This window comes from Patagioenas fasciata, chromosome 1, assembly GCF_037038585.1.
Source record: "Patagioenas fasciata isolate bPatFas1 chromosome 1, bPatFas1.hap1, whole genome shotgun sequence".
Classification (NCBI taxonomy): Eukaryota; Metazoa; Chordata; class Aves; order Columbiformes; family Columbidae; genus Patagioenas; species Patagioenas fasciata.
In genome coordinates, this window is record NC_092520.1 from 66,570,152 (window position 1) to 66,597,691 (window position 27,540).

Consider the following 27,540-nt stretch of genomic DNA (forward strand, 5'->3'; position numbering starts at 1 on the left):
GAGCTACAAGGAACAGCAGCAATAGCTCTGGACAAAAGCAGGGCTCCTTTTGTGAGGAAGGAGATCCCTGAATGCAATTCCATGTCAACAGGGAGGTTTTTCTGAAGTAACAATGTTTATTAAAACAAACCCCTCTAGTTCTCTATTCCTTTCCCCAGTCCCTTTCCTTCTTTCACTTGCCTATTCCATAATAGCAAACATAGCAACAAATTTTGGTCCACCTTGTTTTGTTGCCATTCACAGCTTGGACCAAGCAACAGCTGGTTCATTCCTTCTATGTTTTGCCTAGTTTCTGACATGCTTGTCAGCAAGGAGGGGGATCCTCCACATGCCTTGGTCCATGTCATGGCTGAAGCAGCTGGAGGGTCAAAAACATGAAGCCATGGGAAACTATGAGGTGGTAAGTACCACACTCTGGGCTCTGTCCACCCCACTGCAGAGGATGCTGTTTTGAGCTCGGAAGCCTCCATCTTCCATCTGGGAAACAGTCCTGGCCTAAAAGTGCCCAATCCCCCATCCCCAAAGTGTTTGTGTTACAAGGAGGAACTTCAAGGAAATGAAGGCTAAAAAAGCAGAGGCTGCTGCTGAAGAACTGAATCTGGAGAGATGAGGGTGGCAGTGGGGGTACAGCAGCAGTACCTCCATGCAGTGACAGAGGGGTTACATTGCTAGTATTATCAGCAAAGGAGGCAGGAGTGCCCCGTCAGTCTGACTGATGGACTTGCCTGGCTGACACCTGCAAACTGGAGGCTGTGGCAGCATCGGATCTTGAAACATGATGGGCTGGACCGTGGCCAGGCTGTTCCTGTTCTGTAGGGAGCCACAATGAACAATGGCCGCTCTTCTGGCTTGATGGAGAGGTTATGTAATGTCAATGCCGGAATGGCTGGGGGTGATGATGATGTCAAGTGCTTTGTGCTGTCTGCACAGCAAAATGGAAGGGCTGGGAGGGGGTGCAGAGTTTTTTCTGGGTTTGGGGACATAAATATTCAACGGAAGTTAACTTTTGAAATGTAATTAACTTTTAAGAACTCCACGCATATCTGAGAAACTTCTTTAGAGGCTTCCTCCTTTTGCCCAAACCTGTGATGGCTCATACCTGCTTGCTTTCTTTGTAGCTTGTTGCGTGTACTTTTGCATTATCACAACTGCTGCACTTCAAGTCAGGTGCACCCCTCGGCAAGGAGGGTGCCCTCTCCTCAGAGAAATTGCCTTGTGGTGGGTTGACCAGCTACGTACCCACACAGCCACCAGTGGGACAGGGGAGAAAATAGGAAGAGCAAAAGTGAGCGTTGAGGTAAGAGCAGTTAAGAGCAGTTTAATAAGTGAAGGAAAGATGGAAAAATATCCAAGTGATGCAAAGGCTGCTCCACCATCGCCCCTAAGAAAAACTGATGCCCAGCCAGTCTGTGAGCAATGGGTGCCCTGAAAGACCAAACCCCTTGTTCCTCTTCCCAGCTTTTGTTGCTAGCAAGATGCTATACGGGATGGAATTGGTCAGTTTGGGTCAGCTGTCCCACCCATGTCCACTCACAACCTCTCACCCGCCCCTCACCTACCTGCCAGGGGGACAGTGTGGGAGACAGAGGTGGCCTTGATGCTGTGCAAGCTCTGTTCAGCAATAACTAAAGCATTGTTATCAACACTGGTTTAGGCACAAATGTAAAACACGGCACCACGCGTGTATTATTAAGATAGTCAACTTTATCCCGCCAGACCCAGTACATGGTGGAAAACTTCAGTGCACAGCACAAAGTAATGGAAAAGATTTCTGCTTTTTCCTGTTAAGCCAATCCAGAAGAGAGAGATCGTAATCTTTGTTGTGAGCCTGCAGGGCACAGAAAGCTGTTGGACTGAGTGAGCCTGCAGGAATGGACACAGCTTACCATAGCCTAAAGAAGGATGGTATTTATTTACAGAACTTTTTAAAATTATTCTTCCTAATTCAGGACATCTAAATTCCCACTTGTTTTAAATTCTGGGAAAGGATGGAAATTATCAGCATGGTTCAAATGTTTCCAAATTCTGTTCACTTTTTTGATAGAACACAAAATGGAAGTATTCTTCTAAGAAATAGGTGTTTTCCAAGTGTGCAAAAGAGTGTGTGCTTGACTCAGAATATGATTATTCTGTATTTGGAATAAAGGCTCTTCTACTGAGGCAACACACCAGTTTAAACTGATTAAACTGGCAAGGATTTTGAGAAGAGCAAGCACTCAAAACCTAGGGGAAAGCTGACTTTTTGGAGCGTGTTAGGCGGGCACATATCTGTGGGTGCAGAGAAGTGACTGACACGTTTGTTCAATTTGGCTCCCTCGACAAAAAGCTGTACCCCTGGAAGCATTCCCGCAGGGGCTGGGATCGTGCTGGGCTGCCTCTCCTGGACACTCAATGAGGGATTTAAGTGAAAGATTAGGAAATACGTTTAGAGTTAAGGATGAAGTGAGTGAAGTGTAAAAAACAGTGTTACCATGATCCATGCTTTGGAAATTTCTTGTAAGCTTTAGGTGACAGGCAGCTGAAGCACCCATGCTGTCTCCTCTGGTTGCTGTAGTTTGCATCTCTCTTTATCCTGATTCTCCAGCTCCAAAGTCATGGAGCCAGCCAGCCTTCCTCACCTGCCCCTTCCCAGTCCTCTACACTTGTCCAGCAGCGCTTTCCCCCAAAAGCTCCTCCTGGAGCCCGTGACAGCTGAAATCTCCTCCTAGGCTTGGGTCTGTGTCAGGACTTCCTCTACAGTAATGAGGGAGAAGTGGCAATGTGGCCAGTGTTGCTGTGGTAGAAAAGTTAGTTGTATTTTGGGGTTCTTAACACAAACAGCCCCCCCCAACCAACCTCCCGTTTATCCACTACGTTAACAAATGTCCAGTCTCTGATGTATTTTGATGCTCAGCCTAATGTGTCTAGATGCCAGTTTGAACTGGGGAGAGAGGAAACTTCACGGTCGGAATTTATGTCTGGGGACTGTGTTGGATGCTATCAGCCACTAACTCCATTTGAAATAGCTTATTTTATTATTTTTATTCCCTGCTTTGAGCTAGACTGCAAGCTTGCAGCTAAGTGGAAAGGACCCAAAGGGGAGTACTCATCAAAGACAACCTTTGGGTTACCATGCCTGGGAGGGGTATGGGCCACTCAGGTTTGAGGCTCTGAATCTCAGCAATTGCTTCTGAAGTCAGGTTCCTGCACTGAGCCCTTTCCCTGGGGAATCCTTTCCTTTCACAGGCTTTGCAGGTAGGCCAGCTCCTCTGAGCTGAATTTAGCTTTTCTGAAGATCTGTGTCCCTGCCCCAACAGGACCTGTGGAACCTGTAGACATGCCAGGTCACACAAGTTTGGAGGGCTGTGCACAGTAGGTATGGGAACAGCAGAAGAGGCAACAAGGCAGCATTTGAGTTGAGACGAACGTCTTTGTTAGGATTTTTTTTTTCTTTTATTTTTTTTTCTTTCCCCCCAAGAATAATTTAATTTACTACTTGACACAAATCTGAATGAGCTGGGACATCTGAAATGTATTATCTTATATTATGTATTCTACATGCCAAACTGGATGATATATTGTAATTTTGCAATTGATGGTTGGAAAGCAAATGAAAAAAAAACCTTTAAAAGGAATCTGTAGTAATACAGTTGGAATGAAACTTGCTGTGACACAGTCTACTAAATAATGGCAACCTGTTTATTTTATCAAAAAAGCTTTTATTTCTATTACACTTTATATATAGTGTACTACTAAGTGAAGATAATTTTTTTAAAAAGTCATGTTGCTTTCTTCAAAGTCTGGCTATTCCTTTATTCTTGCTGTTTTACATTAACAGAAGGGAAGCAGGGTTATTCTACCTGAGGGAGGACTCAGCCTTGCCTGGTGCAGCTCTATAGGCAGCAGCTATAGGAGGATAAATGGCATTAGTAATCATCATAGTTGACACCTGCTCCGTGCCTGAAGGTGTGTGGATTTTGTGGGCCAATTGGTGAATCTTCATCATAGTGGTGTTGGTAGTATCCACCATAGTATTCATTACGAGCACGCCCTAAGCTTGTCCAGTAGGAGATGTCATCTTCAAATTTCTGCCAGGAAAAATAAAAAAGAGAAAATACATGTTTTCCAAGCTTGAAACTTTACAACAAAGAGAGTGAAATGGAAGTGGTGCAAGAGATTCCTTTTGTCTCTTTCTGATATTCACATCCTTTGTGGATTTGTCAAAACAAAATCTTTGGATCTGAGAGGTTTTGTGCTATGGGATTATCAGGGTCCCAAGGGCAGGAATTGTCGTGCCCAGCCCCACCTGGGACCCCCATTCACACCTTCTGCCCACAGTAAAGTGCTTAAACCAAGAGCACCTTCAATTGAAAGATGCACTGAGCACATTCAATTACCTACTACCTTTTTAGTGGTGGATTATAAAAACAAGTTGATGTTTTGTACTTAAAAAATGAAGGTTTGGGTTTTTGTTGCCCTATTCCTTTAGTCATGATGTCCATGGTTGCAAAGTGGGTGCAAGAGGCTTTGCTTTATGTCTGTGATCTTTCGTTCTCATTTTGCATGGATAAAAACAAATGTACAGTGCAGCCTTCTAGCTATGGAAATGTAATAAGTAATTCAATTCTGCTCACAACAGCAGAGGAAAAACAGCATGCAAGGATATCAAATACTTGCCAAGCAAAAGCCTTTCTATCTGAATGACTCTTTGGAAATATTTTTGGCTGAGATTTGAAAAAAAAAGTTTTGCAAAATACACAATGGGTAAGTATGGCCCAAGTCCTTTGCTGGTACAAACAGTTATTTCATTGTTAAAATTGTGTCTTAATACTCAAGAAAACCTACTAAGTGGATTCATTGTATCCCACAACAAGCATCATTTCAGTTTTTGAAATGCACACAGGAACTCAGAGAGGAATTCATCTTATCTGCATGTTTGGTCCTTGTTACCTCCTAGTATTTTCCCCCAGTCTTCAGTTTCTGATGCATAAACCCAGTTTCTCTACTTTTCCTATTCCTACTGGGGGAAGGGGATATAGCCATGCTATTAAAAAGTCACTTTTATCTGCCTAAGGTCCAGGAGCAACAAAAAATGTATCCTTTTTTATTTCAGTCCAAGAAAAGGATTATATTTTTAATTGTTCCAGCTTTGAAAATGAGTGCATTCATCTTTTAAGCAATCCACATAGCATGAAGGTCCAAAATGTGCTCCAGCTTGCCTGTGCCAATGCAATCTCATTAAACGTATTCATGCAGCTGACACAAGCCAAGAATTCACCATCTACTACTATTTTTACCTCTTATTAATTATTCTACATGTGGGACTGCAGCTAAAGCCACATTTTTCGCCCTGTTTCAGCATCTGTTTAGTAGAGCTTTGTGCAGAGCTGGGAACTCCTGATTCCACTCCAATATTTTCAAAAACTGTTTTTTAAAAAAAGTATCCGTCTGATTTGAAGGGGGGTGGGCTGCACACTCTGACAGAATTTCACCTTTATATTTAGAGTTGAGGCACAGCTGCCAGTGCTTGCGATGGTCAGGAGCTGCCTGCCCCACAAAGCCACAGGGCCTGCATTAGGTACATGACGTTAGTGTGATTTAATTGAGGAATGCCAATCACACCCAGCTTGGCGTGGATTTCTCAGCGTGTTTAAAAGCAGATTGATTAGGCTGAGGCTGCCAAATTAATTTTCTGAAATACAATTGGTTGCTCTGGGTCTGGCCACCTATTTCTCGAAGCAGACTTTGTTTTTAAGTCTGGTTGCAATTTATTAAGCTTAAAGTTCAGTAGCAGGCAAGAACTTCATGCAAGATTTTAACGTAATTTTTCTCTATTAACAAATTAATGCAGAAATCTCTAGTAAATACAGAGCTTACATTTCTGTGTAATATTTGCTACTTTAAAATAATGAAATCACAGTGTCTGTGAAGAAAAACAGTGCAGCTTAGAAGCACAGAATATCCTGAGTTGGAAGGGACCCACAAGGATCATTGATCCTCCTGTCCCTGCATGTGACAACCTCACAGTTCACACCGTGTGTCTGAGGGCGATGTCCAGTCTCTTCCTGAACACTGTCAGACTTGGGGCCGTGACACCTCCCTGGGGAGCCTGTTCCAGTGCTCCACCACCCTCTAGGAGAAGAACCTTTTCCTAATGTCCAACCTGAACCTCCCCTGGCACATCTTCCTGACACTCCCTTGTGTCCAAGAAATTGAGGTCCTATGCCATCCAGGTTTCTCCCTGGGTGCCCCTGTGGCTATGCATCCACACTCACAGCCCCTCAGGCTGAAGCCCTCCCAGCCCTTGGAAGCCCAACACTCACCGCCTCATCGAACCCCAGGTAGAGGAACTGCTGGTACCACTGCTGGACGTCAGGCTGGCTCCGGTCCCATAGCTGGCGCCTGTGGCGTCTCAGGCTACTCAGGAACTCCTTGGCCACCGTTTCTTTCACTGATACCTCAGGCTTCATGGCAACAGGGGCTGAAATTAATTCCCCCCCAAAAGGCACGCCAGAAAATTTTTAGGCAGTCAGCCTGAAGCACACTGTATGGAAAAATGCTTCTTGCATCATGCCACCACCTTTGTGCTTGGTGGTGCGATGCATGCCGCAGCAGTAATAAACTCAGGGATCAGCGATGTAATAGGGTTTCTCAGTTACCCTCATACTCTTGGATTTTATAAAAGCTGTTCTGAGCTCAAAGACACAAGCTAAGTAAGGAATTTGAATAAATAAACCCGAAGTGAAAGAGAATAAACACTCTGTGCTTTCAGGAGAGAACAGGAGACTGGCCTCTGTGTGCTGCTGCGGCAGGAATGGGAATGAAGATGATACATGAAGTTAAAAAGCCCAAAGCAGCTGGAGAAACACTGGTAACTCATTAGGATAAAGAAAGGCACACATAAAGGGATAGATCTTTAAATCTTTTCTGTAGAAACGTAGCTTTTGAACAATGAGTGCTACAAAATGCCATGTATGCATGAAAACAAAAGCCCATCAGGCTTCCATAGCACACAGCTTGGTGGATGCAGAACGCCCTTGACCTGCCAGACCCAGATATGCCGCCCAGCCTGCCCTGTGCCGAAGAGACAGGCTGTTTGCTGCGGCTCCTACAGGAATTTATTATAGTGCCTCTGAAAGGTATGGCTGTGAGAACTGGCAAGCCCCCTGCGAGGCACACAAATGATTTTCTCTTGCATGATATAGCATAGTATGACGTTTGGTCTTCCTGTGGAACAAGAAGCATGCATAGGAGTAGGAGGAATGTCTTGGCTTCAGAGGGTTCATTGCATTGAGGGTGAGACCAGGAACATGGGTGTGGATGGTGATTTTTGGAGGACGTGAAGGAAGCAGAAGGGGAATTCAGGTGGAGATGTGAAAATGACTGAGATAGGAGCCGAGCAGCCTCACAGGGGCAGACAAAGAACTGCAGTGGGAAGGAGAGTCAAGAGGTAAAAGTGATCGATGAGTTGTTGCAGGTAGAGTGGGAAACAGCAGGCTACCCTGCAGTGATGAGCTGGAAACCGATAACTCAGCGTGCACTGGAGTTGGGTGTTATTACCAGCAAGTGGGACAGCTGAACAAATGTCATGTGAATGAACCTTGTAACAGGGAGGCTGCCAGCAAGGGAACCAGTGCCATGTACTTACTGCTCGCTTTAGTGCACAACTGGAAAAGGGGAGTGAGGCTGGAATAAAGAGGCTGCATATGGCCTCCCTCATCACAACAAGGCTTTGCAGTTCTTCCTGGTCTAGACCACGGTGTCTGCACCCTCAAGAAGCCTCCACCAGGTGGTTCCTCTCATCAGGGGACCCGAACAAACAAGCCATCTGCTGGTGGGGTGCAGGGAAGACAGCTGATGCAAGTGGGCTCTCCTAGCTGCATGCAAGTATTGCAGAATGATGAGGCAGGGAACCTGCATGCCAGGAAAACAGCTGTGGATGTGGCATACATTTTTAGGGCTGACAAAAGTTGATGGGTGATAGCAGGGAAAACCAAGGGAGAAATTTGGCAAGCTTACAGAAAGAGGAAGTCCGCTCTGTTGGGGTTTAGATTATTTGCCTCAGCTATAGAGCAGGCTGAGGGGAGGCAAACCAAACTCTTGGGGTGTTTCAGACTGTCCCCCATTTGCTGCAGTGCTACTTGTCTCTGGCCAGCTCCATTTCCACCCCTTTCCCTCAAACAGTGAGCCATTCGGTGCATCTGCCCGCTGGCCCCTCAGCCATCATCTCTCCTGGAGAGAGAGCAGTCTTCCAAGAAGGAAGCATACATGGGGCCAAGAGGATGAAAAGAACAAGTCAGAGCATCACAAGCAAGCCTGGTTTGCACATTTTCTCCTCTGCATCTGAGCCAGCAGTATTTCCATGCATTAGAATTCCTTGAAAAAGCTTGTGACTTCCCAAAATAAACCAGATATAAACGCCACGTCTGCCACACACACACTGGAAAAGGTAGATGCTATACACTGCATGGAGAAAAATACAGGCATACTGTGTGAGGCTGGAAACCCTGGTTTTCAGTGGGAGCTGTGATAAGCAGAGCCTCTAACATTGCCAGTAGCGAGTCCCAAACAGACAGGCAGGCACAGGCTCCGTATGTGCAGGAGGTTTTGGTGCGGTACACAGTGAGAGCTCTACAGCTTTGAACCAGGTGCTTATGTCCTGCTCCTCTGACTGACCTCATGGAGCTGAAGGTTGAGTGACAGTGCATTGGCAGTTCTGACTGGTAGCAACTAACTCGAAGGAAAAATAAGGGAAAGCACTTTGCTGTCTCTTTACTTACCTTCTCGTTTTTGAAGCATCAGTTTAAGCTTGTTTGCCCTTGAAACATCTAGAGAAGTAAAAATAAACCACACACATTTACTAAGAAGGAAATAATAACAAAAACATCATATCTTGAGAAACACTGGAAGTATTTTTGTCATAGCTCTGGACCACAAGGCAAAAACCCTGCAGCAAGTTTCTCCCAATGCCTCCCTTCACTCCTGGTCCATGCTCAAGTGCAACATGCACTGCAAAGAAGCTTCTGGCATCCTCTCCCCAGCTCTCCTTGGTAAGAGAACGCCAATACTGGTCATCTTCGCCAATTAAATTATATTTTTCAGCAGAAGACCACAGCGAGTGCCTTCACACATCATCCAGGGTGGCACAATAACCCTGGAAATCCTTTATCACTGAGGGGCAGGTTAACAACCGGACTGCTTCAGTTTTCTTCCCAAAGCCCACCAAGGCTGTTGCCCTGCTGGAGCCCTTTCCCAAAAGGGATCCGACGCTTTAGCCCAGGACTGGGCAGTGCAACAGGAGACACGCAAGCGCTCGGCTGCTCCGAAATGCTTTATTCAGTCGGGAAAAAAAAACCAAACCAAAACAAAAAAAAAACCGCCTTTAAAAGAAGATGTTTAACTTGCAGAAGTTTTAAAGTTGTTGGTTTTTTCCCCGGGACGTGCCAGGTTATGTTTTCCCTCCCCGCACCCCGGTCCGTGCGCGGGCGCTCACTCACCGGGGGCCGCGCAGAGCAGCGGGAGGAGGAGGAGGAAGAAGAGGAGGGCGGCCCCGGGCAGGGCCCCGCGGGGGCACGGCGCTGGCATGGCGGCGGGGGGCGGCGGGGGGCGGCGGGCGGCGCGGAGACCCACCTGGGCGGGAGGAGACGGAGAGGATGAGGATGCAGACGGAGATGGAGCGCAGGGAAGGGGCGCGCACGCCCGCCCCACGCCGCGCCCCAGCCCGGCCCCACGCCGCGCCCCCGCCCGGCCCCCCGGGTGAGGGGGCCGGGGCAGCCGTGGCGCGATGAGGATCTGCGAACCACCGGCGTGGGGAGCGGACAGCGCTCCCGACCCCCACCCCGTGCCGCCCTGGCCTCCCCATCCGTGGGCGTCCGTGGGCTTGTGCCCTTTGCGCCCGACCACGGAGCGAGATGCGTTTTGGCAGGAGAAGGTGACACTCCGGGCAGCACTTTGGTTTTGTGGTTACACATCATCCAGCGCGACTGGTGAAGAGCTTTCAGCAAATCACACAGGCTTTTCTTACAAAGGAATGTGAAAAAATAAATAGATACAGCATGTCGTTGAACATTTCTCTACACATTAAGCCAGTTTGTCAGTGGTCTTTGACAGCAGATGAAAATTGGGTGCTTGTCTTGGTGGGAAAACAAAATCAGAATCAACCAAAGGTGGCTTAGTTCACGGGTATTTTCCTCCCTCTCCTTCCCTCCCTCCCATCTCCCAAATCCACAGAAAATCAGAATGCATTGTAACTCATCAGCCTTAAAAAATAATTTTAATTTCTTTTTCTAAATATAGACAGATTTAGCTTATAGTAAGAACTCAGGGACCAAAAGCTAAACTCACAAACTTAAAGTCCTCGCTCAGCAGGATCATAACTGTAGTGGTGTCTAAACTTGTGCTGCCTTTTCCTAATTAGAGTTTAAGCTCCATTCAGTGAACTCACCTTCTCTCAGCTCCTTCCCCTGCAAATGCCAGAAACAGCCCAGATGAAGCCAAATTAAACCCCTGTCCTGGGACACACACCTCTCCCATCACAGCAGAGACCCATGACGCTCAGGAGACCATTCTGGCATCTCACATCCTGCTGAAACTGTGCCAGGGTACAGTGAGGAGTGCAGGAGGGATTTAGGGGGAGGTGAGGATGAGCCAGGAAGAGCCAGGCTCTCTGTAACCTACTTGTGAGAAATCTGGCAAACACCACTGCCCTGGCTCCCTGATCCAAGGATTGCTTCCAGATTGGTTGCAGCTGAAGCATTAATATATTCAGGTGTATATATATATATATATATATGTATACATACACACACACACACTGTATACACAGTATATCAGGAATGTCAAATTCCTTTTCAGCAGGGGCCGCATCAGCCCCAGGGTTGCCTTCAAAGGGCCGAATGTAATTTTAGGACTGTGTAAATGCAGGAGTAGTTACATTTATACAGCCCTACAATTACATTTGACCCTTTGAAGGCAACCGTGAGGCTGATGCAGCCTCCGCTGAAAAGGAGTTTGACACCCCTGCTGTATATATTATAAATGTATATAAATATGGATATTGAATACATCTGTGTGTATACAGATACACGTGTATGGCGGGGGAGTTGTAGAGCTGTACAGTGGTGTGGCAGCTCCCTGAGATGTGGCGTCTGTTAGTGCTATTTCAGGCACAGCTAATTGTGGGTGTGGGACAAGATCCTATGGCCAGCTTTACCGTTCACTATAAAATGCAGCAGCAGCACAGGCTGGTCCCTCAGTAGTTCCCCAGCCCCAGCCTGAATGTTGCTTCAGGTGACAACCCCTGGTTGACCCGTGCGTCTTTCCCCTGGTGAAAAAAGTACTTGGAACTGCACCCAAAGCCATTTCCTACCTCCCTCTGTCCCCAGCCACCCTTGAGCTGATGCTCAGGCCTCCCTGCTCATCCCAGTTAAAGTGGTGGTGGCAACAGCTTGAAAAAGTGATGTGGTCACTCCAGCCAAATTGTCCCTTGCTCTCTGCAGCCTTTGGGAGGGCAGAGCGGGAGGGAGCAGCACCTTCCAGACCCCTGTGATGGAAGCACTTCTGTAGCAGACCAGTGTCCCAGCTCAATTCCCATGCAACTTTCCTTTCTGTCATTGCTTTTGGGTGTTCTTTCCCTATAGCCCCACGTTTCAACAGTCAGCAGACTTGGCACCATGTGTGGGAGCAAATGCCCCTTTTTCTGAATCAATGCACTCTTCCATCAACTTAACGTTGACAGCCTCTTTACTAAAACCACCAGAGGTTTTTGGAAAGCTAGTTGTAGAATATAGCTGGAAGGGACAGAATTGAAGAGCACATATGGAATGCTACAAGAAACAGTCATAATAATTTACAAAACCAAGGCAATAACTAGTGACTATTTATTGTCTATTGCTATATTGGCAAAGTCTAAATGTGTTTTGCTCAGCTGGTCAGTTTGTAACAAGCCTTGCATGGGAGCTGAGGCTCTGCAGAACTTCAGGTGCTTGGTGCCTCTGGGCCAAAGGAATGCAAAGCACAAAACCTCCTCTGGATACCACATATGACATGGTAACTCAAGAAACTGCTGGGATAAAGTGCTATCTGGTGAAACCCAGAGATGGATTGACTCAAGTGCAAAGTTATTGCAGAAAATCATTGCTCTGGTGGTGGAAGAAATGATTGACAGAAGAATGTAATGCTCAGGGTTAAACTGAGAGCAGCATCTTCCCAGAAGAGGTCACTTGCTCAGTTCAGGGGACAGAAGTTTATGACATAAAGTAAAAAAGTTGTGTGAAAATATAACACCAATTATTTTCAAAGGCAGTGGAGAAAGGTGGCTGGTGTTTTTCCAGTAGCAATCTTTATTTCTGCTCTAGGTTGTTTTAGGGATTAAGGCAGTGTTGCGCTGGTGTTGTAGTAAAACACTTTTTTTTTTCTGCTGAGCTTGTGATTACTACATTGTTGTTAAAAGTATTCACCTTCAAGTGAGTATCCATGTTTATTGACATGCCCGCAGTACCTGCTATTTGCTGTGTAAAACCACAGCCACTCGTGCGACTTGACTATGGTGGTGTTTTCCTGGGCTCTCTCCATCAGCAGTGACATCAGTCTCTTTAAAACATCCCTTTCTCCAGCATGGAGGAGTTTAAGCCTTATTTTAGGGCTCAGTTTGCCTCTGCTGGGAGCCCTTGGCTGCCCAGTACCCACCAGGACTCCAGGTAAGCAAGTCTGTGCTAATGATGTCATTCAGTTAAATGTCTTTCATCACCACTGCTGACAATGTTAGACTCTTGGTGTTCAAAATTTTGTTAAAATATGTTAATTAATGTTATCAGCAGGACTGCTCCCCATACATCTCTGGGATGAGAGATGATGAGCAGGGCCCATTCCATGCATGGTGTAAAATCCCATCGAGCCCCTTAGCATATTGGGGACCACTAATTTAGGGGTTGCCCACAGAAGGATAGCAGGATGGAGCTGGCTGGTTTTGTTGCTTCACCAGCTTGAGGCTGGACTATGGTCTTCAAGTCTGAGACAGAAATTTGGGATCAATCCAACAGAAAACCACTCTGAGCCTGACCTTGAGAAACAACAGGCAGCAGCCAGGCAAGGAGCTCACTGGAGCTGGAGAAATCCTAATTGCTGAACCTACTGCCGGCCAGTGTTGCCTTCGGAGTCTGTAGGAATCAAAGAATCATAGAATCATGTCCTGAGTTGGAAAGGACCCACAAGGATCATCGAGTCCAACTCCTGTCCCTGCATAGGACAACCCCAAAATCCACACCAAGTGTCTGAGGACATTGTGTGTGTTTTTTGAGGTGAGTAAAAAAGATCCTAGTTGATTTGTTAAACAGTTTTGCAAGTCGCTGCATATTTGGTGACTGCTTGGGCAACCCTGTTTCAACCGCGTGATCTCTGAGTTTACATATAGTAGTTTTAAGTCCAGTGACTTCTACAACTACTCAAAGTGTCTTGGGCATGTGTGGCTATCTAACTGATATGAACCAAACAGGGGAAAAAAAAATCTCTGCCTCAAGGCATTACTGAATTTTTAAGTGTTGGAAAGTAAAATGTGGGAAAGCAAGATGTGCAGTTCCAGCCACCTGGATGATAAAGGAAGATCAATACTAACATGACCATCTGGACGGTCAAAGACATAATACTAACATAATAATATATAAAGGGCCTTGGACAGGTTACTTTGAAGTACGTTTCTCGTAATTATAAAAAGTTATAGCCCAGACTCATGAGAATGGTATCTTGGGCCGGATAATCGCCCACAAGTGCATGAGATGTGTGAATGTCCTTGGGCCTGGTCTGTGAATGAGTGGAAAAACAAGTGAGACAAACATCACATGAGTTTAGTGTGTTCTTAGTAACAATTAGTGGAAAAGCACCTTTTTGTAAACATCTTAGTCCAGGCCTGTACCTGTAAATCCTATAAATCGTCAATGGTGAATAAAGAAAGCAGCCTAGGCCTAGGTCAGCTCTCAGCTTGGCCAGGCTCTACGCTCCTTCCTGAACAAGATCTGTGCCTCTGCGTGAATTTCTGTCTGCGTCCTGGTATGCGTCGTTCCTAATCGCCGCATTTAAGTGTTTGAATTTTCATTGCTATTCTACATTTTGCCTAAAATTTAGTACAGAGAGGTTCCTCAATAGCAGAGAGACACCCCTGGTTTTGCCTCTTATCACAGTAGCTGCTGAGAGCACTGTGTTGTATTCATTAAAATGTAAGAGATAGTGTCAGTAGTGGCCATTCAAGGATAATCAGTAATTCAAAGTACAAAAAATAGCGGTGGAAAGATTGGTTTTGGTTTCTTTCTTTCTTCCTTTATTAGGCTTCATGTTTCTAAGTGTTTCAACAAAATAATGTTTTGAATATAGTGTAGATTAAATGCTTATGTAATCATAGGACTCCCAAAGCTGAATTTTCAAGGAAAAAACCCACCAAATGTAATGAGACTTATGATAAAATAGTGAGACCTGGCATCAGCATAAGTTAGTAGGCAAATAGATAAACTGGACATCAGCCAGGGGTTGCAGGAGATGAATCGTTTGCAATAAAGCACCATGAAGGTTTGAATGATCCACTAAAACAACCCATTTGGTCAAGAACATGGCAGCATTGAACAGTGGTGTCAACACCCAGGAAATGGTTACTTTCTGTTAATGAGATTTTTACAAAATCTCACAACCATATTGCCCTGGCCACCAGCCTCAGGACAGAGGCACTTGAACTCCAGATGGTTTTCTGCAGCCTGTTCCAAGAAAACCACAGGAGTCATGTTTTTCTTCCAAGCAGAAGGAAGAACATTTAAGTCATCAGACAGTTTCTTTCAAAATATTTTGAGTTTCATGCTACTTCTTCCACTGCTTCAGGGTCCTCCTGATAGTGACAGGACCAGCCCCAAATCCCAGGTCAAATACCTTTGTGTTAGGACAAGCTTATTGGTTGCTGGCTGTGAGTCTCATTGACCTTAGCGCATGATTTGGGAAACATTTGATCCATTATGTCTCACTTGGAAGTACCATGACTTTGGTCCATGTTATTAATAAATATAAGTGTTTATGTTTTCCATATAGAATAGCTTAAAGTACCCTTGTTGTTGTGGTGTGGTTAGTTTGGTTTAGGTTTTTTTTGTTTATTTCCTTGTGCTTGGATACTGCTGATATTTTTTTGCAACTTCTGGCTGATCCTGTCAGATAAGAAATGATGTCTGTTGGTCTGTCTGTCCTCCTCCCTTCACTAAATCACAGTACTTTGCTGCCCTCAATACACCTTATTGCTCTTATGATAAGCTCAATGAGAAGCAGTTTTGTTCAGCAGCATTATCTGAACATGGCTTCTTCCTTTCCATAGAGAGATACATAATTTCTCTAAGAAATCCTTATCCCTTTTCTCTTCCACTGCCTTCAGTATATTTTTAGGATGATCCTAGAAGTGTATGGCAAGTCTGCGAGTCAGGTCTAAGAGGAAGGGAGATGGAGAGGGACTGTAGTACCCTAGAACATCTTTTTACCACAGCCTGATTTCATTTGACTCATCTTTCTTTCACCACTGTCTCTCAGGACTCTTCCTTTTATGCTTCAAAACATTTTTTTCTGAACTCTTCGGAGCTATTTTTGACTTGTTTTCATTCCCTTATTTTATTATTCACATCCAGAATGCATGCACACTTAAAAAAAAAACAAACCAAACCAAACCAAAACAAAACAAACCAAACCAAACCAAACCAAAACAAAACAAAATGCACCAAAAAATCACAACAAATGAGCTGTGACTACTCAAAGATTAGTAAATGCAAAGTCTTAAAAATCTTAATTTTAGCAATCTGATTTTAGCATCCCTCTTCCTGTACATTATTGCTGTCTTAATGGTTTGTACACATTTTTGTTCTTTGCCCAAAACTCTGGACTTACTGGGTGGATGGTGCTCATTTAATGAAAAAAATCTACTCGACCCTGTGGTGCATTGTGTTGCCAGTGACCACATGCTATTCATGGTGATAGAGCCTTTCCCTGAAGAGTGTCCCACCAGCTGCCTTGTCCCACCTGCCACAGTCTCCCCATCTTCCCAGGCCCCCAACCAAAGCCTGACCACAAGATCATTATTTCCTCCCTCATTCTTCACCAGAAGGCTGATCTGGGGACACAGCATCATCATGTCAGCAACAGTAAGCCCAGGGGAAGCTGTGAGGAGTTTCTAGCAAGTCCAGCCACTTTCAGACACGTGGGCACTGGAGGAATACGCCTCGCCTTGCCACCCACAGCCCTAAATCCCTTTGCAGAGCAGCATGCATGAGTCTCTTCCTTTGTAAAGATCACCATTGGAGGAGCCAGCCTTTCCAACGCACAGTTCAATGCCTTGTGGTGAAGCCAGCACAAATTGGAGGATTGCTGGAAACCAGGTTGTGCTTCCCAAGACAGCTGCCTTACCCTTAGGAGCTGAAGTCAATGTGATGGTTTGCTACCAACAAGAGGGGGAAACCTCTCTGCCTCCTGCTACCTGGTCCATCCCTTGCTTACCAGCTCTGGCTCTAGTGCTTTTAGGAGCTGATTCAGCATGCTGAAACAGCAGAGTTGTAGTCAGGCTTACTCTTGCTGGGCTAGTTTTCTTCAGGACTAGTGAGTTGTGACAGCTCAGGTAGCTGGTTTGCAGGAGTTGGAGCCAAGTAAGAAAGTGATGGGAGAATACGGCCAGAAGGAGGAATGGGATGAAACTGATAAAACAGAACTTCTTCTCCTTTTTTCTGGAAGAGGATACTACATCAAAGCCACCCTGAGGAATAGCTGGGGGTCAGGCCCACGTCATGCTTGGTAAGCACTGTCCCCTGAGCAGGTCACTGCAGAGAGAGGAGCGATCTGATCCCATGCATAGCCATCATATTGCTTCCTTCTCCTGTCTTGTGTTTGAGGCTTTAGCAATACCCAAAACTGGTCCCTGCAGTCCAAATTGGTGTTTTCATGACCCCTTAGCTATGACTTGGATGCCCGTTAAATTTAGGCATTCTCTGGGGTGGATTTCTGCCTGCAGAGGGAAGTTTACTAGCACACCAAGTGTCCTTGCTGAGGTGCTGGAGACAGTGACAGGTTAGCTCTACCCAAAGTTTCCTTCCCTGTGCTCCAGTCCCCTCAGTCCCAGGAGCCTGCAGCAATGCAGGACAGCCTGGGGAACAAGGTAAGCCCTGCACATCTCCACTGCAGCCTCACCAGTGGGGACACAAGCCTCACAGACCTGCAGGGACACAGCACATGCTTACTGAGCCTAGGCTTTTAAACTTTTTTTTTTTTTTTTTAGATTTGGAATGAGGCAAAGTGGGTGCATTTTCACAGGGAAGGAAAGGGGTTGCATCTCAGACAGCTGCTACCCCTCCTTGCTCAGTATGAAGCCCCTTTTTCCAAGCAGGGGAGCTGGAACATCTCCTCAAGCCTGCCAGGTGCTTTTAGCATAAACAAAACAACTTGCTTTTCTCAGGTAGCTAGGAAATTGGCTTGAAATTTGCAGCATCACCGCCAGCCTGCCTGAGGCAGGCCCCTGGCACAGGAAAAGTCTGCCCAAGCAGTCAGAACATGGCAAAGTCAGCAGCAGCAGACAGCAGGTGATTGCTGTCTCCTCGGGTCGAACACAAGCCTTTTGGAGCCTTAATAATGGGCGGCATGTCCCAGCTCAGAGGATGGTTCTAAGGTTATCAGGGCAGAAACCTCGCTTGGATTTCTGATATTATCACGTGTGACCTTACACCTCTCTTGATCTTCTTTGTGGCCGCTTTCGCTGGCTCTGCTTTATAACTCTACCTTCCAATTTCACCAATGCCCTACCTGAGCCCTGCCTGTGAACAGGCCCATGCTCTGTTCATTTGATGTCAGATTACCTTTCTGATTCACAGTTCAGTTTGTTTCCAGGAGAGCACACTTTCTGTAATCTCTCCGTGCTGCTGCTGAGTAAAAGATCGTGACATCTTTAATCTCCCCACGTGAGACCCACTGCACCTGCCTGTGCTCGGATGCCAGCGACTTCAAAGAACGTGTGTGCCAACCTGGCAGTGCAACGGCTGTGGGGCTAGGAAATTTGAGTGGAGATTTTTTGTGCCTGCTGTGATCATTTAGGCATCTGTCCTGTGAGTATTCATGTATTTTTAATTTTAAGAGCCCTACGGAATCCCATTTATCACAAAAAGATTGAATCCCAGTCTCCTGCTGCTACACCTGCATCTTGTAAAATGTCATTGTACAGAAACATGGCTCTCCTGGAAAGGCAGGCATATCACCCCCGGATCTTTGCTCTCCTGGGGTTGTGATCGGTGAGTGTTGGAAGGGAACACCCCAGGGTTCTGATCCCAAAGCCTGGCACAGGGCCTGACCCAGCTCACAGCAGTACCCAGTAGCTCTGCCTGTGCTAACAGGGCTGCAGGACTTCTGAAATGAAGCTGGCTCTCCTTCACCCAAGCAGAAGAACCTGCCCACATTTATTCATGTAGACAGGTCTCTGAGGTCCCTGCTAGATCCTCTAGGCATCGGCATAATTGCTCTCATGCCCTGGAGCTCCTGCCATTGGGGATGACTGAAGCACAGAGGAGCTAGTACGCTGCCATCCATCTCCACCATGTTGTTTCCTCACCATCAAAAATGTCCCATTGAGCAAGACAGTAAGATAATTCAGGTTTAGGCCAGACAAAATATACAGTTTAACCAGAAAGATAATCTGCTTCAGAAACAGGAATTCTGAAGCTGTAATTTTTGAAGGTATGGTGAGCAATTAAATCTCTTGCTGCTACCAAAACCAACACAAAAGTATTTCACCTCCTCCTTTCTCAAGATCTGCCACCATAAATCTTTGTGTCTGACTTTTTTTTTTTAAGAAGACTGCAGTGATTTTTGCTTCAAAGAACAATTCCCTGGTTTAACATCTATTCACAACCTGCGCTGCAGACCTAGGCGAAGGACGGTGACTGCCTTTATGTAATGTTACCACCTAATGGCCACAATGGAAAGATGCTTTCTCCTGGTAATTATTAGTAATGATGCAGTGGCTGTAAGTCTAATACATCTTAGCTGAACATTGCTGAGAGCTGAGGAGGACCTGAGCAGGGTACAGGGATGCTCTGGTGACTCTGATCTCTCTCTTTCTTTCCCATGTGTGTTGGGATTAGCAGTGTTTAGCTATACAGGAGTGAGTAAACATGCAGACAAACCTCTGAGGAATCCTTGTATCCTACAGAAACAGCAGGAGCATGGTAATGGCTATATGATAGAGCAGGAGACGTTGCACGGTAGCGTAAGATTAGTCATTTTCACTCAAGTAACTGGCTAAGTAATATCTTCTTAAAGATGGTCATTTAAACTTTCATTTTTCATGCTGATTAATAGAGATGCAGGGACAGCATGTGACATGTGATATAACTTTACTGTTGGTAATCATTTGTTAATCAGAGACAGTAAGATAAGAGGTTTGCTGCCCTTTTTTCAATGAAGAGAAAACTGGAGGAGCACAAATCAGGCACACTTTGAAGTATGCACCACCCAACGTGGAAACACATTTTTCAAAGACTTGGCCTGGCCCACTGCTGAGCAAATGTTTGGGACATGGACAAGAAGAGTCCTGGTCCTGCTGATTCAAATGCAACACCTGTTTTTGGGTTCAGCAAAGTCAACAACATTTTATCCTTATCCATGTGAAAGTTTTGAAGCTTTGTCATGTGGGTAGTTTGGGTTGCCCATTCCATGAGAAACAGTGCTACACTAAAGAAAAAAAAAACAAAACACAACAAAAAACCCCAACACCCCAATACCAATATAACCAAATCTCTAAGTCATTACAAAGTCACTAAGTATGCCTATAGAAAAGCTTTTCCATAGTACTGAACTTGCATGACTTATGAATTTATTTTGCACTGAGAACAAGCCATACTGAAATGTTTGGAGGGGAAGGAGAGAACTGCACAGCAGAGAGAGAAGAGAAAGACACAGCAGAGGGGTGTTTTTTTCTTTTTATCTGAACAAGGAGCATATATTGTAATGTATACTTACAAATCTTCACTACTGACACCATTCCTATACAGTTCCCATCAAACCTACAGTCTCAATATGTGAAACAATCAATCAGCCTCCCCCAGCCAGGGAGAGACCCTGCCGCCCAAGGCACTGATTGATTTCCCTGCAAACCCACAGCCAGCTCCAGGCTGCTAGGCTAAAAAAGAAACAAAGTAAAACAAAGGCTGACAAGAATACCTTCATTTTGGTTTCTTTATGGGTGAATTCCGCCTCCTCTTATTTCAGCAGAGGTTTCTATCCCATAATCATCTCTGGTTTCTGCTTAAACATCATATATTTTGACTTAAAATAAGCTCTCACACACAGAGAAGTAAACTCTTCTATGTAAACAAACAATACAAACCAGAAACACTGTTCGAAGATCTGAGCACATTCTCTGCATAGCAGTACATTGGAAAATGTATCTGCCTTTTCCCTTCCCAGACTATGTGAGCAGCTTCAGGAATAAATTATCCAAAATTATCTGAGGCTGAGTTTGTGACAAGAATAATTACAGTTATGAAACGTGTATATTTTGTTTACTAATACCTGAATTCTATGCAGGGCTGATGCACGTGCAGCTAGCGAAGGAGTGTCCCTTCGGGAGTGCTTAGAACCTAATAGGATGTGTAATGGGCTCAGAGCGTAACTCCGAAGGAAAAATCTCAGATGGGTGTTAACAAGCGTGTGAAAAGTATAAGGCATTTTTCTTGGAATAACTTAAGAAGGACTGACTTTGACTATGTGGATCTCCCTTTATTAAGGCTAGTTTGTTTTTTTTTTTCTTGCTAAAAGACAGTCTCTGCCACAAGTACTCTTTTTGATCCTGAAACATGAGTTTATACAGGGATGTCAGAGGATCTGAATTATGCAGGTGGTCAGCCCAGAGTGATGTCTTCTAGCCTTAAAATCAATGCATGTCTCTTGGATGTGAAAGGAAGGAAACGACAGGTGGTAGCGCAGACTTTATACATTTACAAATCCCCTCTGAAATTGATTGCTCCAGTTTTATACAAAAATGTCAGCTGAAGCCAACTTTCCTTCAACCTAACTGTTACCTTTTTACCATCAATTGCACAGCAGTGGCTTCAGGCAATATCTGAAAAGGACGAGGGCTGATGACAGAGCTGCAAGGAGCAGAGGGGCTGCAGGTAAGCAGCAGGGCAGGCAAAGGGTGGTAGCAGAACAGATCAGAAAGACCCAGGGGCAAGAGCAAGACCAGATTCTGCAAGGCCTTGACAAATTACATTCACTCCCTGAAGTCAAAGACTTGTGCCTCCTGCTGAGGATGAGAGCTGCATGGTAAGAACAATCTCTGTAAGCACAGCATTCACAAAGCAAAGTAACAAAGATGTGCGTTTTCCCATTGCGACATTGAGACCCAACCATCAGACTGGCTGACTGCCACAGGGGTGGACTGACACAAGGGCTTATCCTTCCTGTAACTGAAAATCCAGGTTTGATCCACACTCTGCTAACTGTTCAGTTCCAAACGCTTCAGCATCTTTTCTCAGTAACCACACTAGGCGATCAATATTTTCAGGGGCCATTGACAGAGCTTTAAAGGCATCTCATCTGTGTCTATCATTGGGGAGTTTCTCATCTCCTTATACCAACGCATTTGCATTCACAGGGAATGAAACTGTATTGAAAAAAAAGACATTGAGTATGAGACCTCTAAATAATACCCAAATGGATTTATTACAGAGTGTCAGTGTGTTGCAACATCCAAATGAACATTTAGGAGACAAGCCCCAGAAAATATTAGATCCCGCACAGTTTCTTTCAGACAGCCCTTTTGTACATCATTAAGTCTTGCCTATAGTAAGTCAAGCCAAACACAGCATGCAAACATTTCTGTATTTCAGCCTGTGTTAAATAAATGTGTTGTTCCTGTTGTTTTTTAATGATAGATGTTTCCCTTTGAATCTTCGTGCACCAGCATAACTCATTCTACTGTCAGCTTGAATGCAGATGAATAAACTGCAATGTTCAAACGTGCATAGGAGTGAACAGACGCCCTGCATGCCAAACTTTTTTAAAACCATGTCTGTCCATCACCATCGCCTGCATTTGTTAAGGGACAAAGTTCTTCCACCCTACTATTATATTAAGAACTTCCCTACGACAGCTAGATTTCTGAAAGTGCCTGGAGTCAGGCTTATCCAGGTGAGCTTTCCTCTCCATTGGGCATTTGTTTGAGGCCAAGAATAGAGTTTGGCCTAAAATAAGATCTTGGCAGGTCTTGGTGAGAGTTCAGTTCAAAGAACTGAGAAGAAATCTGAGCCTGATTTAACTGTGTGCTTCCAAACAGCAAAGCCCAAGCAGGCTGCCTTGCCCCAGGTCCCCCCCACAGCCTGCCAGCACAGCATTTTCCTGCACCACTGTGTCAGTGAGGGATGTGTCAAGTTGTCACTTCTGACCATTTTTATCAGTCCAGCCAGTGGGACGCTGCAGCTGGGCTGGGACATGCGTGCCCTGGGGGCACCACGGCTACAACTGCATCACTGCACCGGCAAAGTACCAAAGTACCCTCTGCAGACCTGGCTTAAGTCCTCAGGCTATCTGGACTATGAGCCAGTAAAAAACACTTTTAGGAGGGATGGCAGCCTAGCCTTTGCAAATATATTAACTGATGAATAGTTTTGAGGATTAAAAGGATACTGCGGCTGCTGCCTTCAGCAGGCTTTCAGGAATCACAGTGAAGCTGAGCTACTCAACATCAAGCTTGCTTTTGTTAAAAATACTTTCCCTTTATTGCCCAAACATGGCATTCTTAATTGCATCTATAAATTATTTTCTTTAGTCCTCTGGTATAGCAGCATGAAAGGGAAGTTTTGAAATGTAATCTGACAAATCAACAAAAGCACGTACACCATAAAACATCTGTGCTACAAACTGCAGCTTTGATTAAAGTAGTGATTTTTAGTTGTTTCTTCATTAGACAGCTGCAATAAAGAAAATATTAAGAAACAAACAATAGCATTACCAGGGACTCTGCTAATTTTCCCGTGTCCACTCGCTGTCCTTTACTCTTAATATTTTTAGCCATTTCCTTTGCTACGGAGTATGTATTCACACCCTCGTGCACACACACACATGCGTGCACTGATGGACAAAGAGTATCCTTCCAGCAAGAAATATACTCTGCATGAGGCTACAGACTGCTGAAGACTAAAACATTTCTTTATGACACCCCACAGCCGTTGTCAGGGCAGGAGTAAGATGCCACAGTAATTTTTTCTAGAGAACGCTAACATGTTTTTTGACATTCCTCCCCTTCCTCCAGCAAACAAATATTTTCAGTTTACCTTTAAAATAATATGCTTCCTGTCTCCTTTCCAAATTCCTGGCCAGAAGAAATGACCTTTCCTGCCACAGAACAAGTTTCTCTTTATTTCAGCATGTCTTGCCTCCTGCAAGCCAGGGCAAGAAGCGACCAAGGCTGCGAGCGCGGGAGCCGTGGGACTGCCAGGGATGCTGGGCGTGAAAGGCGCATTTATTCTGCCTCTCCCAAATCCCAGCCCCTCGGCTTCAGGCGTCTGCCCAGCGTTCCCCAGACCAAGTGTGGAGAATCACATTTCTGCTTCATCAGGCTGGCTGCCTGGAGAAAGATGATTAAAAGCAGATGTATCCATGTTCTCATGTGAAAGGAATTTGGGCTTTTGTGTCAGCTGTACGATGAGTGACCAGCACGGAGGAGTATTTCAGTGCTCTTTAATTTGTTGCAGGTGCTGGGATCCAATATCCAGTGGTGCAGCAGAGCTGAGACTCAGCATGTAAGTGTGTGGAGGGATGTCACACCTTGGGTCAGCAGAAGGGCCAGAGGGAGAAGGTACGACCTGGAGGTTCACCCAACTGCAGTAAACACGGCTCCATCTTGTAAAGACCCACACCCCTGGTAAATGCCAACTGTGTTCAAAACCTCTCATGGCTGCAGCAGCAAAACTTGGGGGAGGGGGAATGTCAGCAAGATGTGCCACAGGAGGTTTAGGTTGGACATTATGAAAAGTTTCTTCCCCCAGAGGGTGGTGGAGCACTGGAACAGGCTCCCCAGGGAGGTGTCACGGCCCCAAGCCTGACAGTGTTCAGGAAGAGACTGGACATCGCCCTCAGACACATGGTGTGAACTGTGAGGTTGTCACATACAGGGACAGGGGTTGGACTCGATGATCCTTGCAGGTCCATTCCAGCTCCGAACATTCTATGATTTTATGGTTTACTCCTGGTGCAATGTTTCTTACCTCTTGTTACAGATAATCCAGGAAGAATAAATGGGATTGCCATCAGAATTTATCTGAATCTGTAACTAGTCAGGGACAGACAACAGTTGTGGCATCTGCTTACAGAAAAACTCTGTTTTTTAATGGGTCATCCAAGTAACATGGCAAATGGCACAAGGGGATCAGAATCAGTTTAAATAAACTTTTGACGCACTTACAAGAGTATTTTGGAGGCACATTATGTATCTCTAGTGTCAGAACAATTAAGACAAGATACATATCCAGGTGTGCAGTGGAAATGGATGTACCCATTGGATCATACCCCAGGATGTCCGGCCACATTGGGGTAAATATGCATGACCATGGCATGTATCCAGACATAGTGTGGTGAAGCAGCCACATGCAGTTCTTAAGGGCCCAGATACTCCACACAAGCCTCGCATAAAGGCAACCAGCCACACATTCACATGCATGTAGGAGTACTGAAAGGCGAGACTGTATTTACTGCCACTGCTCGGAAGTAACATGATCATGCAGACCTCAAAAATACCACTACTGTTTACTGTGCAAAACCCCATTCTCCTAGTGTAGGGATGTAAACCAAAAGGAACAGGATGTGGAAGCCTCCAAAAGCTTTTTTTGTTCTTCATTGACACAACAGGAAACATCAGTGATTACTTGAAGAGATCTTCCCTCTTGGAAGACTAAAATTTAGGTTCAAGTCTGGTCCCTGAGGCTCTAGTGCGGTGAATGCTTTTCAACAGCAGGGATGGATTAAGCAATCCCTGTCCTGCCTCTTCCCACACTGTTGTGTTTTCTCACAGTGATCCAGATCAGGGAAGTGGCCTTGGCTGCAAGTACCCCAAGGGAAAAAAAGAAAAGCAATCTCCCCATCACTTCAGCTGATCTTCTGATGAACCCTGCCGCTGACTGAGCCACAGCACAGCGGACTGGAGGACACCAGGCAGGGATGAGGATCAAACTATATGAGACTGAGCCACCCAGATGACTTATGACCATGACCACCCTCTCTTCTCCCCGTGTTGTCAAGGTGCCACAGAGCAGGGGATGCTGAGGGCACCCAGCCCTTTGCTGTGTAAGATAACCAGTTACACTGATGTGGCTGAAAGCCATTCATAGTGGAGCTGCACTGCTCCCTCCTCCTGGCTGCCATGTCCCACAGTACTGTCCCCTGGTCAGAAGAGCCTGATGGCACCTCAGCATGCCACGGCCAGGGGGTCAGTGAGACAGTTTGAGGGGGTTAGCTACCTCAGGAAGACATTGCAGCAAAGCTCACGAGTGAACAAAATCCCAGCATATGGCCTGATTCAGGGTCCTTCTGTGGGCTGAGTTTCCCAGACTGGACATCTGGGACATATAGATGATTCAGCATGTCACCTGTCACCCTGGAGACATTCCAGGCCAGGCTGGATGGGGCTCTCAGCAACCTGATCTAATTGAAGATGTCCCTGCTCATTGCAGGGTGGGGTGGACTAGATGAAATGTAAAGGTCCCTTACAGCCCAAACTATTCTGTGAGTCTATGAAACAGAAACATTGATAGGTAGCAACTCGAGGAGAAACCTTTCATCATACAGAAACTGAAATTTCGGCTAAGTGAAAACTCTGCATAAAAGGATTTTGTACACAGCCACTTTTTCATATAGTCTGTGACTATAATTCTGCATTTGTCATAATCAAAACTTTCTTGCATAGGTCCAGTATGCAGGAGAACAGCTCTTAAGCCATTCCCCAGCTCAGAGATACAAATCTTTAAACTCTACAACCAGTTGCTCAGATTTTTCCTTTTTAATAACTAACAAAATCATTATTATGAAAAAAGTCATGAGATAAATCAATAAAGCCTCAGTGAGACTTTTGTCTCGGTAGATAGCCATGTGTAAAAGCAGTAACTGGAGCAAAAAGCTACTTCTAGACAGATGCAAAGAGAAGAAGAAAAAAAACCAAAAAACAAAAAACAAACGGAGGAGGTTGACGAGTCATTAGTCTGAATTACTGGAAAATGCACAGCAAACTGACAGGTAGCTTCCAGCAAATTTCTACATAAAGGTTTAGCAGAAACATCCCAAGCAAAGCAATGTGAGGAATTAGGAATTTAATTCCTGATCACTAAGAAAGGTTCAGACATTAGCCTGAGGAAGCTTCGATATTCAGAAATCTGATGATGCAACTGTGATGGGGAAATGTCAGCAGAAGGTGGCTGCTTTTAGCACCAGGGGAGACAGACAAGAAGAGAGAGAACACAAATCCTGTTCATGAGGATATTTTATTTCAGATTTCTTGACCCATATTATTTAAATAGCACGTCAGCCCAAATCAGAAAGAGAGACAGTTTCTTTTTTTTTCTCATTTGTGATTTTTCTTCTTGTTGACAATAACAGCAGTAAACAAATCCTTCAGTTACTGAGCCACACAGTAACTAAACTAGCTATTTTGGAGAAATTCTTCCTGTTCTCCTGCAGACTCTGCCTCTTTTGGCTGTTGCCCCTGCCTCCTCACATTCCAGCCATGGCTCTGCTTATACATTCGTGTTTCACAGTACCAGTAACTCAGGCTGGAACACATTTATACTTGTCTCCCTTACGCTAATGGACCACACTATGAATGGCCCCTTCTGTAAGTACATGAGTGAGCTCTCAGAGCCAAGCAGTGTTTTGCTGAAGGCGTCAGCACACAGGTAACCTGCTGCTAGCTTTGTTCCGTAAATAACTACAGCAGCATTTGGGGAGCGGGTTAGCGGGGAGGAAGGGCAAAAGCCCACAGCATCCCCTGTTCCAGTTAAATGAGTGAATTCCATCAAAATCCTCCTCCCCTTCAGACTTCAATACTTGTCTAAAGCAGATGGCCCCATAAATAATACATCCTAGGAAACCCGATCAGCTACCTCTGGGATATGCTTGAGCTCCTGTCTCTCATAATATCATCGCTAGATTAGCTCTGGGAATTCTTTTAATTTAATCCTTTTAACAGGTCATGTGCACAAGAAGCGGTGACAGAAAAATTAGATGCGTTTGGTTGGGCTAAACCCTTGGTAGCCTGGAGCTAGCATGTCCCTGCTTGCTGTTTTCAGGGACTTTCACCATCACATTCAGTTCCTGACCCCTCACTCCCCAAGCCTGAGGCAAGAGAGACCAGAACTGATGTGGATGAACACGGGGAGGATGGGAAAGAGGGACCAGGGGACAGAGTATCTGGGCAGCATCGTCCCATGTAGCCAGAGGGCTCAGCAGGAAAAACCATCCTTGAGCAGGCAAGTACTTGCTCCCTTGTCTGGGAGTAGAATATGTCATCTTCATTTTAGGATGTAA

The 27,540-nt window shown here is 45.3% G+C and overlaps 1 protein-coding gene across 2 annotated transcripts in view; it reads right to left on the reverse strand.

Moving 5' to 3' along the window:
- Positions 1–3,677: 3,677 nt before the first annotated feature.
- ECRG4 (ECRG4 augurin precursor) overlaps positions 3,678–27,540 on the reverse strand; it is a 47,759-nt gene continuing 23,896 nt past the window's right edge. The window contains exons 1-5 of one of the 2 annotated variants that reach the window (XM_065829547.2): positions 23,301–23,508; positions 9,477–9,609; positions 8,760–8,807; positions 6,303–6,460; positions 3,678–4,067 (exon numbers count right to left, since the gene is read on the reverse strand). In XM_065829547.2, the coding sequence (XP_065685619.1) occupies positions 3,906–4,067; positions 6,303–6,460; positions 8,760–8,807; positions 9,477–9,564 (456 nt within the window). In that variant the 5' untranslated portion in view covers positions 9,565–9,609; positions 23,301–23,508 and the 3' untranslated portion in view covers positions 3,678–3,905. Of the gene's footprint in view, positions 4,068–6,302; positions 6,461–8,759; positions 8,808–9,476; positions 9,610–23,300; positions 23,509–27,540 lie in introns of those variants that run through there. The other variant, XM_065829545.2, reaches the window with a different exon arrangement.